The following is a 16,502-nucleotide window of genomic DNA, read 5'->3' as shown; positions in this document are numbered from 1 at the left end:
AGCGCCACCACACTTCCCAAGCGGCGCACTGTAGCAGTGCGCCACCGGGCCGGCCCAGGGACACTTATTCTATACCAAAAAATGTTATTAAGATTCAGCACAAGCTTTTAAGAGTTCTTTTAAAAAATATATGGCCAGCTAAAGGATATGCTAATAGTTTTCCTGAAGCAGAAGGGAAAAACATTGTAAAATGCATTAGTTTTTAATCACAAATCTGGAACTTCTTTGCCAATGTGATTTATATTATCTTCTGAGATATACTCTTTTTCCTAAAATGGGAGACTTAGTCTGTTTGGAATGGAAAACATCAAAACATGAATGTAGGCAAGTCACCAGGTGAAGATCAGTTTGGGTTCCCAAGTTTATAAATTGGGAACTTAGAGTGTATTTTTCTGTAGAAACAGTGGTGATTGGAATCTTGTCTTAGGTTGCAAAAGTCTTCACATGATTATATAAAAGCACATGATATAGCTGTAAATATTATGCTTTTGCATTTAAAATTAAGAGGGACCATGTTGACACATAGACCAAGTACCCTATTTTAGGTCTAGACCCACATCTGTTGTTCAGTGTCTTACATCCTCCAAGTAGTTCGGAGCAAACTCTTTGTCTTTAAGTGCAAAGTGATTTATATCAGCAATCTTTGTTCTGAGATTGGGGTAGGGAGTGGAGAGAAAAGTGGCTCAAAGAGATACGCATAGCTTGAGTTTCTTCAAGATGTGGTTTCTACCCACTCTCTCATATCTGTTTTTGCTACTAATGGAAATGAACCTTCAGGACCTAGAACACAGACTTCACCTCACCTTGGCAGGATAATGTGTAAATGTAACAGACTGGAGGACACCCCCCTTTTTGGGAGAGGAGTGGGGCATGAGATTACCAAGGTTTGTCTACACACATTCCTGCCTCTTCCCTTACGAGTTCTTCTCGTCTACACTCTTAGATTCTTTACCCTCTGGGACCTCCACCTTGTCTCCCTCACCTTAGATAACACATTTGTTGGTTACCTTGTTACCAGGTAGGAGCCAACCCATTCCAGGGTAAGTAGGGCACTGAACAAAGTCTGAGGGCTAAGGGCTTTTGCTGCTTTGCAGTTTCAACTAGCTCAGACCAGATGGCTTTAAAGGTATGGGAAGTTCTTGGGGACACAGCAGCCAGAGGAAGCTCATGTCTTCCAGTCTGCGTGGACATCCAACCTTATTTTCTTGTCCTTAATATGAGTGGAGGTACGCCTGTATTTGTTTCATAAATAGTGGGCTTAGTAAGTACTCATGTTAAAAGTATTAGTAATTTATAAAATTGAATTTTCAGATACTCGGTTTAATTTTGCAAGTCAAATGGTACCCACAGTGTTGTTTGTTTTTCATGCATATTCTTACAGCATCCACTCCTCAGATGAACATGAGACCTTTTCTTTACTGCAATGTTGTTATAATGTTGTATTGCTTCTAGATCAGGTTAATGTGTGAATGGCTTGAAGACAGTGAGGTGGCTGCGTTCCTATGTCACTATGCTTCAGTGCGTTCTAGTTAAACCTAAAGATGCATTTTTCTATAAGTGAAAGAAGTACTTCTTTTCACAATCACAAATAAGAGACCATGCAGCAGATAACATTTCTCAAATAAAATTTCATAATTAGTGGAAAAGAATTAACACATATTCAGTTAGAATGTTTGGAAAATACAGAAAAGTATAAAGAAAGAAATAGAAATCACTCATAGTCTGCCCTTTAAGGTAATCATTGTTAACATTTAAGTCCATTTTCTTTCAGCCTGTTTTTTCCCCTAGAAAAAGGAATTTTGACATAAAAGTGAGTAAAGCTGTATATACAAATTCATATCCTGTTTTTCTCTCAGTCACTTTTATGTTTTTTTAAATTATTTTAATTTTTTTAAAAAGATGACCAGTAAGGGGATCTTAACCCTTGGCTTGGTGTTGTCAGCACCACGCTCAGCCAGTGAGCTAACCGGCCATCCCTATATAGGGATCTGAACCCGTGGCCTTGGTGTTATCAGCACCGCACTCTCCCGGGTGAGCCACGGGGCGGCCCTCTCAGTCACTTTTAGACAAGGACTCTCTTGTGTCTCTAAAGCATCTTTTATTTTATTTTTTAATTATTTTTAAAGATGACTGGTAAGCGGATCTTAACCCTTGATGTTTTCAGCCCTCTCAGTCACTTTTAGACAAGGACTCTCTTGTGTCTCTAAAGCATCTTTTATTTTATTTTATTTTTTAATTATTTTTAAAGATGACTGGTAAGCGGATCTTAACCCTTGATGTTTTCAGCAGCACGATCTCCAAGTGAGCAAACCAGCCATCCCTATATAGGGATCCGAACCCATGGCCTTGGTGTTATTAGCACTGCACTCTCCTAAGTGAGCCACGGGGCCGGCCCTCTAAAGCATCTTTTTATGGTTCCTTAATATTTTGAAGTATTTATTCAACTATTCCCCTTTCAGACACAATCTTAAAATGATAATCATTCACAGTTATGGTAGAAATTGGTTACTCAGTTTTCAGTAGAAGTAAACTTATATGTCATGGAATTAGTATTAAAATTTCAGTAATTTTGGTAGTTTTTAGAGTTCTAGTTAATGTTTTTGGGCATGCAACTTCTGAGTAACTATAAATTGTCTGCTTGGAAACATGTTAATTGCTTTTCATTTCTTATTTAGTGATCATTAGTCTAGTAGTTATTATGATTCTAGTTAATTTTCTTATAAATGGTTTACATAAATATAAAAATATGGCAGTCACTTATTCATGTCATTAATACTGTTATTATATTGCTAATTGTAATTGTTTTTAATATCGGCCATTTGCAGAAAAATCAGAAACTACCTATTAGTTTCAAAAAGTTTAAGGGTGTAGAATTTGTTCAGAAATTTGAAACAGTGTGGCAAATTGAGCAGAGTAAATTAATATAGAGTAGTCATAGCTTTTACTTTAAGGATCAAGTCCTTAGCTTGAGAGTAGGAGAAATTATGAGAATGGTTCATTTGTCTTGTATTTGACAGTGTGGTAATAACTGCCAGTATTGGTTCATGAAACTGAGAAACCTCTCCCATTTAGAACAAATGCCAAGTATATAGTAGGTGCTCAGTAAATATTTGTTGAACAAATGTTTAAGGAAAAAGGCACTTAAACTGACATATTTTGACTTGGTAGATACTGCTTTTTGGATAACTAATCTTGAAATAATCTCTAAATTTTATTTTTGTCAATTTTCTGATTCAGCAAAAAAGGATTATAATGTAGGACATTTCAGTGGTGAAGGACAAAGAAGGTTGGATTGGGTTTTAACTCTAGAAGTGTGACCTTGTGCAAATCACTTTTCCTCTCTGTTCCCCATACAAAAGTAGAGTGGGCTAAAAATCTCTGCTCCTTAGAATGTTGAGTTGCTTAGGGATGAAAGATAAAAGAAGAGTGCTACAAATGGTGTCCAAAAATATTACTTTTACACAGAATAAAGAGGAGGAGATAATTGATAATGTCTATGCTTTTTTGGGGGGTTGTTGTTAAATTTTATTTGTTTGTTTGTCCTCAACAGTCAATGACAACACAAATAGCAGAGTGGTCCTCTGGTCCTTCTTTGAAGCTCTTGTTCTAGTTGCCATGACATTGGGACAGATCTACTACCTGAAGAGATTTTTTGAAGTCCGGAGGGTTGTTTAAAAAACCTTTTCCTGATGATCCCAAACTCATAATTCACTGTTTACCATACACCTTGGTCATAATAATGTCATTAGTTTCTATGTTTTTGTTTTCTGAACTGTACATTCACAGCTTATGTTTCTTTGTGATTAATAGATGTTGGGAGGAAAACACCTTATTAGGAAAGTTATAGTGAAATTTTGACATTTGATTGGCATAATTTCTTATTTAAATGCTGTGTCCAGAACTGAAACACTGTAAATGAAATATAAGAGAGTATAGTCCTTATTATGTGTTCTTTTTCTTTTGTTTTCATAATAAAGTGCAGTTTGTTCAGGAAATTGTCACAAAGCCTTATAGTACTATACTAAAATGACTGCATTGTTTGGATTCCTTCATCCTGTGGTTCAATTCATTAAAGATTCATTTTGTTGAATCCTTATGAGAAACAACATTCTGAATCTTCACATTTTCTTCCCATCCTAATGGCAGAACTCTTAGATGTTGGAGTATGCTACCAGGCTGGGTAGTTTTATACTTTTATCTTGTTTTTGTTTTAAAGATAAGACTTGCCCCCAAACACTTTTTTCCCCCTCTGAATTTTTACATTGAACCTTAGGACTCAATCACCTCCAATTAAATTGATGACACAAGCAGCTAATAACCAATTTTAGGTTTCTGCCTAATCTTGTAAGAAGTCTCTGTCAAAGCTAATTCTCTGGGTGTTTCAGCCAAAACTATCTCTTTTTCTTTCTGCGCTGGCACATCCACTTTCTCCACTCTTGTCATGTAGGAAGTATGCATTCACATAATTGGAAAAAATCTGGATTTCTGATGCCAAAGGGTTAAAGCCTCTTGGATTTCATTGCAGTGATTTACAGCCACTATTTTATTTTTGGTCAAGTGGCCTGTGGGCCACTGTTTAACTCGGGCACTGAACATCAGTGTCAATAATAGGGTTTTTGTTTTTGTTTCTCTTGGGTCTTTTTTGGCACATGTGAATTTTGTTTTCTATAACATGAAATGACTTTCTCTTGATCTCTGATGATGGATTTAAAATTAAAGGAGCATCTGGTTTTAGTGTGGGGATGATCCAGGATTCTGTTGTGACTGATGTATATTAGTTACTTGTACATTTTTTTTTGGATCTTTGCAAGGGGAAAACTACAAGAAACGAGTTTTATATAATTAATTTAAATTTGTTACAGGTTTTCACGTTCAGGATAAACAATTTTTCAACCTTAGGTGAAAATATTTGCAACAGTTTATTGATAAGGTGACTGTTTCACCTTAGGAATACTGTTGCATGCCAATTTTTTTGCGTGTGTGAAGACACTTCAAAATTGAATTAAAAGATGTAAATTTAAAATTGGTTGTGTATCTTAATATGCCCCAGGTTCAGTAAATAAACAATTCTTTTTAAAAACAGTCAGCATTGTATTCTGTTTTATATATTAATGATTGTTAATTCACATTCGTTAAATACCAACTTTCTGTTCTTTGAAATGAGACGTGCCCATGTTTTCTGAGTAATCATGCCTGTTATAAGAGTAATCATGCCTGTTATAAAGATCAAAAGATGACTGGTAAGGGGATCTCAACCCTTGTGTTGGTGTTGTCAGCACCACACTCAGCCAGTGAGCTAACCGGCCATCCCTATATAGGGATCTGAACCCATGGCCTGGTGTTACCAGCACCTCACTCTCCCAAGTGAGCCACGGGCCGGCCCCATAGTAAATATGTTTTTATTTGGAAAAATAAAGTTAATTATTTTCCTCAACCACCTGGTTTATAGATGTGGAAAATAGGTTTAAGAGAGATTAAATGATTTGCCCAAGGATTCCAGATAGAATGGAAAAGGTGGAACCAGAAACTACATCTCTGCCTATAGAAACCATTCTCTTCTTCTATTAACACTCAGGACTTACTCGTGATAAAAGAAACTACTGTTTATCGAGCACTGTGTATTGTTTTGGCGCAGTGCTGTGTGCTTTACTTTGTCTTATTTATGCCTTAAAAATGCCATTACTTTGGGTTAAATCATTTTGGAAATGGACCGAGTTTGGAAAGGGTCCTAAGATCAGAAAACTAGTAAGTTGAACCCGAAAGGCAAACAGTTATGCTTTTCTCATGTGCCTTTTCTTTCAGTGCTGTCTAGAAGTACCATTTCATAAACAAGTTGTCAAAAGTGTTATGAGGATGGATGATCATATTTCTGTGAATATGTTGCTTTAGGCTTTTATCTTTCACTTAATTTAGTTTGAGATGAGTGGAGTCTGCAGAAGTACTATTTATTCCTACTTATTCATCCTGCAAATATTTGACTGCTGTGTTCTGCAGTTATAGTCACTGGGATAAAGTAGAGACTAGACCCCATTGTTGTGGGATTTACCTTTTAGTGGAGGAGATGAACTTAATAAATATGTAAGTTATAGTGTGTGTGTGTGTGTGTGTGTGTGTGTGTGTGTATTTTTTTTACCCTGGAATCAGGTTTATCAGATACTCTACCATGCCAGATTCCCTTACAGTATGTAAAATATCAAACGCAGAAATTACTTATAAACAACACAAAAACATTAATGCTCTGGTTTCGATCTGCATTGTCATTCCCACATATGACTCAGTCTTCCAAGTTGATTCGGATCGTGCAGACTGGTAGTCATCTGGCATCTGGGCTCTGCGTTCTGGACTCTCGTCTCCCCCACCCCTACCGCTCCCATCTCTGTGCTCCTGACACTGGGCAGCCAGACTTCTGTTTCCTGGACATGCCGATCCCCCCGCCCTCCCCCCAGGCTCTGGGACACATGGCTCTTTCCTGGGGAGCTCCTCTTTCCTTCCAGTCCTTCAGTTCTCAGCTCTGAGTTCGCTTCCTCCAGGGAGCCCTCCCAGACGTCCCTCTGGGCTCCCTCTGATTCGCCGAGCTGTGCTCCCCTCCTGTCTCCGCCACCAGTCTGAAGAGTCCCGGGACCAGGCCCTCCCAGGGACAGGGACGGGACGACACGCCCGGCCCAGGGCTCGGAACGAGGCGGTGCCGATCCAGTCCCGGTTTCCAGCCGATAGTCAGAGACCCTGGGCCGCGGGCCCATTCTTCACAAAGGCCTCTTTAACAGGCGAGGAAACCGAGGCTCGGAGAGGGCGCAGAATGGCTGGACGCGGGGGCGGCGGCTTGTGTGCGGGGTAGTAACCTAGGCACTGGAAGGCTCGGAGCCCACTAGACTCCGGAGACGGCGAGCGGGCCAGCCCGGGTCGCGTGGGACGGTCAGGGGCCACCCGCGGCCGGGACAGTTATATAGTATATAACGTTAAGTGCAAAGGAGGGAAAGTAAAGCAGGGTGCGGGGTTTTAGTGATTGGGAAAGTAAGGCGTCACTGAGAAGTGACATTTCAAAAGTTCTGATGGATGTAAGGGAGCAAGCCATGCACATAGATGAAGTAGATACTCCCTCACAGAGCCCAGCACATAATGCGTGGTCAGTAAAAGTTTGTCGAACGAACGTGTGCGTGGACAATGCATGGCCCAAGCCAACAGTGAACACAGCAATGGGAAGGCAGTGCTCTTGTGTGGGACTGACCGTAACGTCCTCGAAAGTAAGCCAACGTTTGTTACGGGCCAGGCTTTGCTCCCCACCGTCAGCCCTATTTTGCATGTCTGTTAAACTGGGACTCCAGGGCTGGGGTACGTTTCTGCTCACTCCAGCCAGCCCCAGGGTCTACTGGCCGGGACGCGGTGTTGTGCTGCCACCTGCCTCCAACTGCCGGACAAAGTGGGAGAGCCGGGCGGAATCCCTCTCGCCGAAATTCCTGCTCGGTGTGGGAAGGTGCCCGGAGCCAAAGTGGAAGAGCCGGGCGGGTGGAGCTGCTCGGGCCCTGTCCCCGCCGCCCGCTTTCACTCTCCCGCAGTGGGCTTCTCTCCCTCCTGCGGCGAGGGCGCCCTCCCGGTCCTCCGGAACTTTGCGGCTCAAGCAAGGTTCCCTGCCGACCCCGGGCGCTGCCGGAAGCGGAAGTGCTCATTGGCGATGCACTGGGGGCGTTCGCGTGGCAGTGGCGACGGAGGCGGCGGAGGAGGGCGCCATGGAGCACGTGACGGAGGGTTCCTGGGAGTCGCTGCAGGTGCCCCTGCACCCGCGGGTTCTGGGTGCGCTCCGGGAACTGGGTTTCCCATACATGACGCCGGTGCAGGTATCCGTCCCCGGGGGCCAGGTGGGGAAAGTGAGGCTGAGAGCGGGCAGGCATCCGCTTAATCGGACACGGCCGGTACGTGATCGAACCAGGACTCGAGCCCTCTGTCCTCATCCCATGGGATTTTTGTCACATCTTCAGGCTGCCCGTACTGGGGTGATGCTAAGCTGGGTAATGATCAGGCAGGCAGAGGCGGCCGGCAGTAGAGCGCCCTTGGGTGCTGGGGCCTTAGTTCCTGCTTCATGTCCTGGCTCTGCCCTCTCGCTGTGAGATCACGGACAAACGACTTCACCTCTCTGTGCTTCATTTTCCTTCTCTGTGAAATGAGGAAAATAACATCCCCATAACGTAGGGTAGTCGTGGGGATTAAGTAAGACAATGTCGGCACATAGGAGCTCAGTAAATGTTTCTTGCTCTTGTTATCATGTGGGCTAAGTAAAGCGCCCTGACCCGATTTATTCATTCATTCAAGAAATATTTATTGAGGACCTATATGTATCAGGTACTCTTCTGGGCTCCGGGTATTCTGCAGTATTGGTACCTACTCATGGGCCTTATTTTCTAGTGCAGGAGCTAGAGAAAGAAATAAAGGAATAAGAGAACTTCAGATTGTTGTAAGTGTTATGAAGGAACTAAAACAGACTGATGTAATAGTGAGGAGCAGATGCAGGATAGGAGATAAGATAGAGTGTGAGGGAATTTCTCTCTGAAGAGGTCATTGAGCCGAGACCTGAATAATTGAGAAGAAGCTGGCTGTGGGGTGATTGGGGCAGATTATTCCAGGAGAGAGAAATGCCAGTGCTGATGCCCTGGGGCTAGGTGGAAGTGAGCTTTGAGCAACAGAATGAAGGCCTTTGTGGCTGAGTACCGTGAGTAGTGTAAGATGAGCAAAGCAGCGGCTGGATTGTGCAGGGTCTTGTAGGAGCTTGGATTTGATTCTAAATGCATGGGAAGCTGTACAGGAAGGGAAGGGGTATGATTGTTGTGTAGAGAACGGACTTTAGATGGGTAAGAGAAGAAGCAGGGAAGTCAGTTAGGTCCCCATTGTCAGGTGAGAGATGATGGTGGCTTGGAGCAGGGTGGAAGCAGTGGAGATTGAGAAGTCAAATTCAGGATAGCTTTAAGGTTGCTGAGTTACTGGATATGGGGTTATGAAAGAGAGGAATCTAGAGGGACCCTGAGTTTTTTGTTCCTCATATCTGGGCGCATGGTGTTAACTATTTACTGAGATGAAGATGGCTGGGAGGAGTAACAGGTTTCAGAGGGAGAATCAAGAAAGTTCTGAGACGTCCATAAGATCCCCAGGAAAGATGTAGAAGCAGCAGGCACAACTGGAGATAAAGTCTGGGAGTTCTTCATGCTATGCCTTAGAATGTAGTGCACACAAGAGTTTATTGTGTAGAGCTGTCTGTTCACTGCTGTAGTCACTAATACACATGGCTGTTGAGCACTTGAAGTACTGTTAGTCCAAATTGTGAGATGTACTCTAAGTGTGTAATAACACCCTGGATTTTGAAGACTTAGTATGAAAAAAGAATAGAAAATATCTCATTAATTTTCTAACATTGATTAAATGTTGAAGTGACAGTATTTTTTATATTGGGTTAAATAAAATATATTATTAAAATTTCACCTGTTTTACTTTACTTAATGTGGTTATAGAAAACTTAAAATCATGAATGTTATATTTCTTCTGGACAGCAGTGGTCAAGAGCAGGGTCCTCAACTTTGGCACTATTGACATTTTTGGCTGGAAAATTCTTTGTTGTGGAGGCTGCCTGGGCATTGTAGGATGTTTATTAACATCCCTGGAATCTACCCACTAGATGCCAGTAGCAGCCTCCATTTCCTGGGTTTTGACAACCATAAGTGTCTCCAGATATCACCAAATGTTCCTTGGGGGTGGGTGGGTGACAGAAATCAGGTTGAGAATCACTTGTGTAGAGGCAGTCGGAATAGTATGATACATGCTGTGATGGGGTGTGCTCAGGCTCTAGGGATCCAGCAGAGTCCTGGAGGGAGTGACCTCAAGGCCAAAACCTAAATCTACTTCAGGTTTTGCCACTTTGATCTTTGAAACCAAAGGGCTCAGGCTTCTTGTAAAATCTGGAGGTCCTCCAGTGTTTAAAATGAAAGAGTTTATTTGAATCATTGGTCTATTATACTAGAGCTGGAAGGGACCTTAAAACACAGTGTCTTCAACCCCTTCCTGGTCTAGAGAGAAGTAGGAGAGGGAGGACTAGAATTCAGGACTCCCAGCTCAGCTTGCTCTCTCCACCACACCGTCACTGTAGACTCTGTTGCCATGTTTGATTCAACTCCTCTGTGGTGCCTTGGTTACTCAGAGTCCCCTTTCTGGTGGGGACCAAAGCCACCCAGCATGTCCCTAGGGCTTCATGGCATTCTCTAACCAGTGCTTTACAATCTCTCTCTTTAGTCCGCCACCATCCCTCTGTTTATGAAAAACAAAGATGTCGCCGCAGAAGCAGTGAGTACCTTGTGTAAATGTAGCCTGTCCTCATGTGCTCCCCCAAATAAACTGTGAAGAAAAGCAACCCGAAACTTTCTCTGCCTTTGCAGGTCACAGGTAGTGGCAAAACACTGGCTTTCATCATCCCTATCCTGGAAATTCTTCTGAGAAGGGAAGAGAAGTTAAAAAAGAGTCAGGTGAGGACAGCTAAAGTGATTTATTTTCATTTAGTCACCGAGAATTCAAAGTTGAGTAAGAAGCTGGTCAAAAACGTGAGAAAATAAGACAATTGATCTTCATTACTTGTGGCTTCTGTATTTCCAAATTTGCCTGCCTGTTAAGATTTGCAACCCCCAAATCAATGTTCGGGGACTTCAGGTCATTCAGGGGCATACACAGAGCTGCCTTTTGTTTCTGCTCTCCTGCCATACACAAGTGTCCTTTTCGTGGTCTGTTTAGTGCCATGTTATTTGCACTCTTTTGGTGCTTTTTGTTGGTGATTTTGCTGTTCAAAACATCCCCCAAGTGTAGTGCTGAAGTGCTGTCTAGTGTTCCTGAGCACAAGAAGGCTATGATGTTCCTATGGAGAAAATCCATGTGTAAGATAAATTTTGTTCAGGTGTGAGTTATAGTGCTGTTGGCTGGGAGTTCAATGTAAGTCAACATAGTATATATTAAATAAGGTGTCTTTAAGCAGAAACACATAAAACAAGGTAATATATGGTGGCATGGTTGACAAAAATGTGACTAGAGACTCGCTGTTTCCCCTAGAAAGAGTGGTTCAATATTCACTAATTCAGTATTCAGGGTGACTATAAAGTATAACTGTTGTGATTAACAACAACAAATGACTGCAATTCAAAATACATATGGTCCCCGACTTATGATGGTTTGGCTTATGATTTTTCCTACTTTATGTTGGTGCAAAAGCCATATGCGTTCAGTAGAAACCATACCTTGAGTACTCATATAGCCATTCTGTTTTTCACTTTTTTGGTAGAGTATTCCAATTCAAAATACATATGGTCCCCGACTTATGATGGTTTGGCTTATGATTTTTCCTACTTTATGTTGGTGCAAAAGCCATATGCGTTCAGTAGAAACCATACCTTGAGTACTCATATAGCCATTCTGTTTTTCACTTTTTTGGTAGAGTATTCGGTGAATTACATGAGCTATTCAACACTTTATTATATATAGGCTTTGTGTTAGATGATTTGCCCAACTGCAGGCTAATGTAAGTGTTCTGAGCATATTTAGGCTAAGCTGTGATGTTTGGCAGGTTAGATGTATTAAATGCATTCTCTAATTAAGATAGTTTGAACTTATGATGGGTTTATCAGGATGTAACTGTGTCATTAAGTCTAGGAGAATCTGTAGTTATGTGCTGTGACCAGATGCTGCTGAGAAAGTCCAGGAAGTACTGTTTCTCTGGGACCTTCCACTGTGAGGCAGAGGGTGTGGGGCTTGTGTGTTCAGCTCTGGGAACCTCTCATACTGTTAACTGTGTCGCCTACGTCTACTTGGATAGGTTGGAGCCATAATCATCACCCCCACTCGAGAGCTGGCCATTCAAATATATGAGGTCCTGTCGCATTTCACGAAGCATTTCCCACAGTTCAGGTAAATCGGATGCAGTATTCCTGTCAGCTATGGGCTGTTGTTTTGCCCAACTTGCTCAAAGACCCATTTCTTGTTTTAGCCAGATTCTTTGGATCGGAGGCAGGAATCCTGCAGAAGATATTGAGAGGTTTAAGCAGCAAGGGTAAGTTTGCTTGTCTCTGCTCCTTTCGTTGCTTGCTCTTGGCACTGAACCCCAGAGGAGTCAATGTATGATGTAGGCCTAACCGTAAGTGCCCCTTTCAGCAATCTCCTCCCCCCCAAAAAAGGCGTTTTCTCCAGGCCAGCCTCCCAGTTTGCTCTGCTGGCTCCTTGCCAGAAGGCTCTGATGAACGCCCCACAAACTTAAGTTTTTGCAGGGTCAGGAGGATGATATAAATGAGTGGGGGAGGGGGCTGGGAGGGTCGTGAGGAGCCGGCCAGTAGTTGCCCCCAGTAATCATCTCCAGCTGGTACTTGCCTGGCAAGATTCTGGACTCAGTATTGCCAGGTTTTGAACTTTTAAAATTCAAGATGGAATTCCAGATTCATGTGTATCCTGATTTTTTAGCTGTTGGCATGTAATCCACATTTTAAAAACACACCCTGCAAGTCAGCCAGTTTGTAGGGGCCACATCTGGCCCTCAGTCTGCCAGTTGGTGATCTTACATAAGATTCTCTTTAATTCTATTAACATCCTCATCTCACAGATGAATTACCTAGGGCCGACAGTGGTTGAATAACTTGCTCTAGGTCAGAGGTTGGCAAACTTTTTTCTGTGAAGGACCAGATGGTAAATATTTTAAGCTTCGTGGACATGTGATCTCTGTTGCAGTTACTCGATCTCTGTTGCAGTTGCATCGGCTGCTGTTGCAGTGTGAAAGCAGCGATAGACCACATGTGAATGAATGGTGTGTTGACTTTCTTTCCAAAGTGGGAACATCATCGTGGCAACTCCAGGCCGCTTAGAGGACATGTTCCGAAGGAAGGCAGAGGGATTGGATCTGGCCAGCTGTGTGAGAGCCCTGGATGTCCTGGTGCTGGATGAAGCAGACAGACTTCTGGACATGGGATTTGAGGCAAGGTACCAGATTTTGGATTTCACTGGCTTTGGGTAGTTGGGTGATACTGGTGGAAAAGGATAGTGAAATGGAATTCCTTTATCACTAATGACATTTGAATTTCAAATCATTAGGTAGTTGGAGCCTTCAAATTCTACCACACAATTTTATTTTACTTTTATTTTGTTTTTTAACTTATCAATATACAGTGTAGTTGATTTTCATGTTCTTTTACCAATTCCTCCTCCCCCACTGCATCAACATCATATGTGTTCACTTATCAAGGAATTATTGATTGTTGTGTCTTTATCCACCCCCACCCCCCATTTATTTGTTTGTATATTTATTTATTTATTTATTTTTATTAGCTCCCACATATAAGTGAGAACATGCGGTATTTCTCTTTCTGTGCCTGGCTTATTTCACCTAATATAATTTCTCTAAGTCCATCCATGTTGTTGTGAATGGTAATATTTCATTCTTTTTTACAGCAGGGTGGTATTCCATTATGTAGATACACCACATTTTCCTTACCCACTTATCCAATGATGGGCATTTAGGCTGGTTCCAACTCTTGGCTATTGTAAATAGCACTGAAATAAACATAGTACAGCTATCCCTTCAATGTGATGATTTCCATTCCTTTGGGTATATACCCCACAGTGGGATAGCTGGGTCATATGGTAGATCTATCTGTAATTGTTTGAAGAACCTCCATACCATCTTACATAAAGGCTGCACCATTTTGCGGTCACACCAGCAGTTTAGGAGGGTTCCCTTTTCTCTGCATCCTCACCAGCATTTATTATTCTCAGTCTTTTGGATATTAGCCAGCTTAACTGGAGTGAGATGATACCTCAGAGTGGTTTTGATTTGCATTTCCCAAATGCTGAGTGATGTTGAGCATTTTTTCATGTGTCTGTTGGCCATTCGTATATCTTCCTTTTGAGAAATGCCTATTCAGCTCCTTTGCCCATTTTTTAATTGGGTTACTTGTTTTTTGCTGTTAAGCTGTTTGAGTTCCTTGTATATTCTGGATATTAATCCTTTGTCAGATGTATATTTTGCAAATATTTTCTCCCACTCTGTTGGTTGTCTTTTCGCTCTGGTAATTGTTTCTTTTGCTGTGCAGAAGCTTTTTAGTTTGATATAATCCCATTTGTTTGTTTTTCCTTTGGTTGCCTGTGCTTTTTGGGTTGTATTCATAAAGTCTATGCCCATGCCCAATTCTACTTCCTGAAGTGTTTCCCCATCAAAATTCCAATGACATTCTTCTCAGAAATGGAAAAAACCATTCTAACATTCATATGGAATAACGAAAGACCACGGATAGCCAAAGCAATCCTGAGCAAAAGAAATAAAGCCAGAGGCATAACACAACCTGACTTTAAACTATATTACAAAGCAATAATAACCAAAACAGCATGGTACTGGTATAAAAACAGACACATGGACCAATGGAACAGAATAGAGAACCCAGAAATCAACTCATACACCTATAGTCATCTGTCTCTGACAAAAGCACCAAGAACACACACTGGGGAAGAGACTGCTTCTTCAGTAAATGGTGCTGGGAAAATTGGAAAACCATATGTAGAAGAATGAAACTAGACCCGTACCTCTTGCCATATATCAAAATCAATTCAAAATGGATTAAAAAATTAAATATATACCCTGAAACACACAATTTTAATTCCAGTTCTTCTATCTTGATTTTTTATTTTTTTTTTATTTTTATTTTTTTATTTTTTTTTTTTAAAAGATGACCGGTAAGGGGATCTCAACCCTTGGCTTGGTGTTGTCAGCACCAGGCTCAGCCAGTGAGCAAACCGGCCATCCCTATATAGGATCCGAACCCGCTGTAGACTGCTAGGTGGATGAGGCTGCTGTGTTGTGTCAATTTATGGTTAAAGGTAGGATGAGTTTGCAAATCTGTGTTTTCCATGGTTTCTTTAAATTTTTCCTTTTGTTGTTGTTTTTTTAGTACACAGCGTTACTGAGATATAATTCACATACCATACAGTTCACCCATTGAAAGTCTACAGCTCAGTGGTTTTTAATCTCCAACAGTTTTGTCTTAATTTCACTCTGTTAATTGCCCCCCATTATAAAAGTATAATTATATGCTTTTATTGGAGAAACCTTGGAAAAGTGAAAGTATAAAGAAGAAACAAAAATTGCTCATAATCCCACCTCCCAATAGTATCTTCTATAAATATTTTGAAGGCTTCTCTTCCTGTCTTTTTAAATATCTGTTTAGTATCACGAAGCTCTGGTGAGGGGCTAATTGTGAGCCCTCTCTTTTCAGCATAAACACCATCCTGGAGTTTTTGCCAAAGCAGAGGAGAACAGGCCTCTTCTCTGCCACTCAGACTCAGGAAGTGGAGAATTTGGTGAGAGCGGGCCTCCGGAACCCTGTCCGGGTCTCGGTGAAGGAGAAGGGTGTGGCAGCCAGCAGCACCCAGAAGACTCCCTCCCGCCTGGAGAACTACTACATGGTGGGCACCTTGGCCATCTTCTTACTCAGGCCTGCAATTTAGTATTATGATGAGTGCTCTCGGAATTCACAATTTATTAGAAACATGAATCTATAAAAAGAGACCCTGTGGCACATTTAAAATGCATTTAGGGATAGATCTAGGACAAACGGTCCAGGTGGTCCTACTTGTTGAATGAGTGAATAAGTAAGTTAACTTGGGCATAAATGCATTTTAAGGACAGTGTCTCTGAATCTCCTACCCCCAGGTAGCCGAACATTTATATTACACATGCCTGGTGTGCTGGGTGCAGGCATGATCTTACACTGGTTGCTGGGCCTGTCGGAACATGTCTGCATCACACAGAAGGGCATAGCTAGATGGGCTGGTGAAACACACAGAAAGAATCAAGTGACAGACTCACTGTAAAGGAGGCTTCGTTCTTCTCTGTAACCTAAATGTTCTGTATTTTTGACCTGCATCTGGGAATAGCTGAATCTGTAGTAGTAAATCCTAGCTACCCTTTTCTGTAGTTTCCTCAGTAGGTAGTGGACAGGCTTTTGGAAATTTGACTCAGTAATGAGTCCACCCCCTCACCTGTTCCATTCTCTCCGGTCACTGGGATAGGCCAAAAGGCTTCCCAGAGTGTGAGCAGTGGCGGAGGCAGCACCCTTTGGGAGCCTGGAGAACCCACAGGCTAGCGTCCCTGCTTACAAAGCACATCATCCCATCAGCCCAGGGATAGGGCTTCTCTTTAGGCCCAAAAGGGCTCCTTAGCTCCTGATCACTGCTGCTTACAAAGAAGGAGGCTGGTTTCAAAACCAGGGTGTCTTTATTGCTGTAGACTGCTAGGTGGATGAGGCTGCTGTGTTGTGTCAATTTATGGTTAAAGGTAGGATGAGTTTGCAAATCAGAAACTACCCCTAGTGCAACTTCCTGGAGAGTGTTGTTGAAATTAGATGGGCTCATGGGAAGTGGGAGTTGTACTGGCCCTTGACATTTTTTTTTCTTTCTTTCTTTTCCTTCCTTCCTTCCTTCCTTCCTTCCTTCCTTCCTTCCTTCCT

General features: G+C 42.0%; 2 protein-coding genes across 2 annotated transcripts in view; both read left to right on the top strand.

Annotated features, from left to right (window-relative positions):
* The window catches only part of TMED2 (transmembrane emp24 domain trafficking protein 2), an 11,255-nt gene extending 6,173 nt beyond the window's left edge, over positions 1-5,082 (top strand). Inside the window, exon 4 of the mRNA XM_008591361.1 lies at positions 3,551-5,082. Within this exon, the coding sequence (XP_008589583.1) occupies positions 3,551-3,675 (125 nt within the window). The 3' untranslated portion in view covers positions 3,676-5,082. The remainder of the gene's footprint in view (positions 1-3,550) is intronic.
* Positions 5,083-7,714: 2,632 nt separating this feature from the next.
* The window catches only part of DDX55 (DEAD (Asp-Glu-Ala-Asp) box polypeptide 55), an 18,900-nt gene continuing 10,112 nt past the window's right edge, over positions 7,715-16,502 (top strand). The window contains exons 1-7 of the mRNA XM_008591352.1: positions 7,715-7,832; positions 10,270-10,320; positions 10,413-10,499; positions 11,834-11,925; positions 12,005-12,067; positions 12,835-12,984; positions 15,270-15,459. Of these exons, the coding sequence (XP_008589574.1) occupies positions 7,725-7,832; positions 10,270-10,320; positions 10,413-10,499; positions 11,834-11,925; positions 12,005-12,067; positions 12,835-12,984; positions 15,270-15,459 (741 nt within the window). The 5' untranslated portion in view covers positions 7,715-7,724. The remainder of the gene's footprint in view (positions 7,833-10,269; positions 10,321-10,412; positions 10,500-11,833; positions 11,926-12,004; positions 12,068-12,834; positions 12,985-15,269; positions 15,460-16,502) is intronic.

The sequence above is a fragment of the Galeopterus variegatus genome, unplaced genomic scaffold (genome assembly GCF_000696425.1).
Source record: "Galeopterus variegatus unplaced genomic scaffold, G_variegatus-3.0.2 Scaffold147, whole genome shotgun sequence".
Taxonomy (NCBI): domain Eukaryota; kingdom Metazoa; phylum Chordata; class Mammalia; order Dermoptera; family Cynocephalidae; genus Galeopterus; species Galeopterus variegatus.
This window is presented reverse-complemented; position numbering and strand designations above follow the sequence as displayed.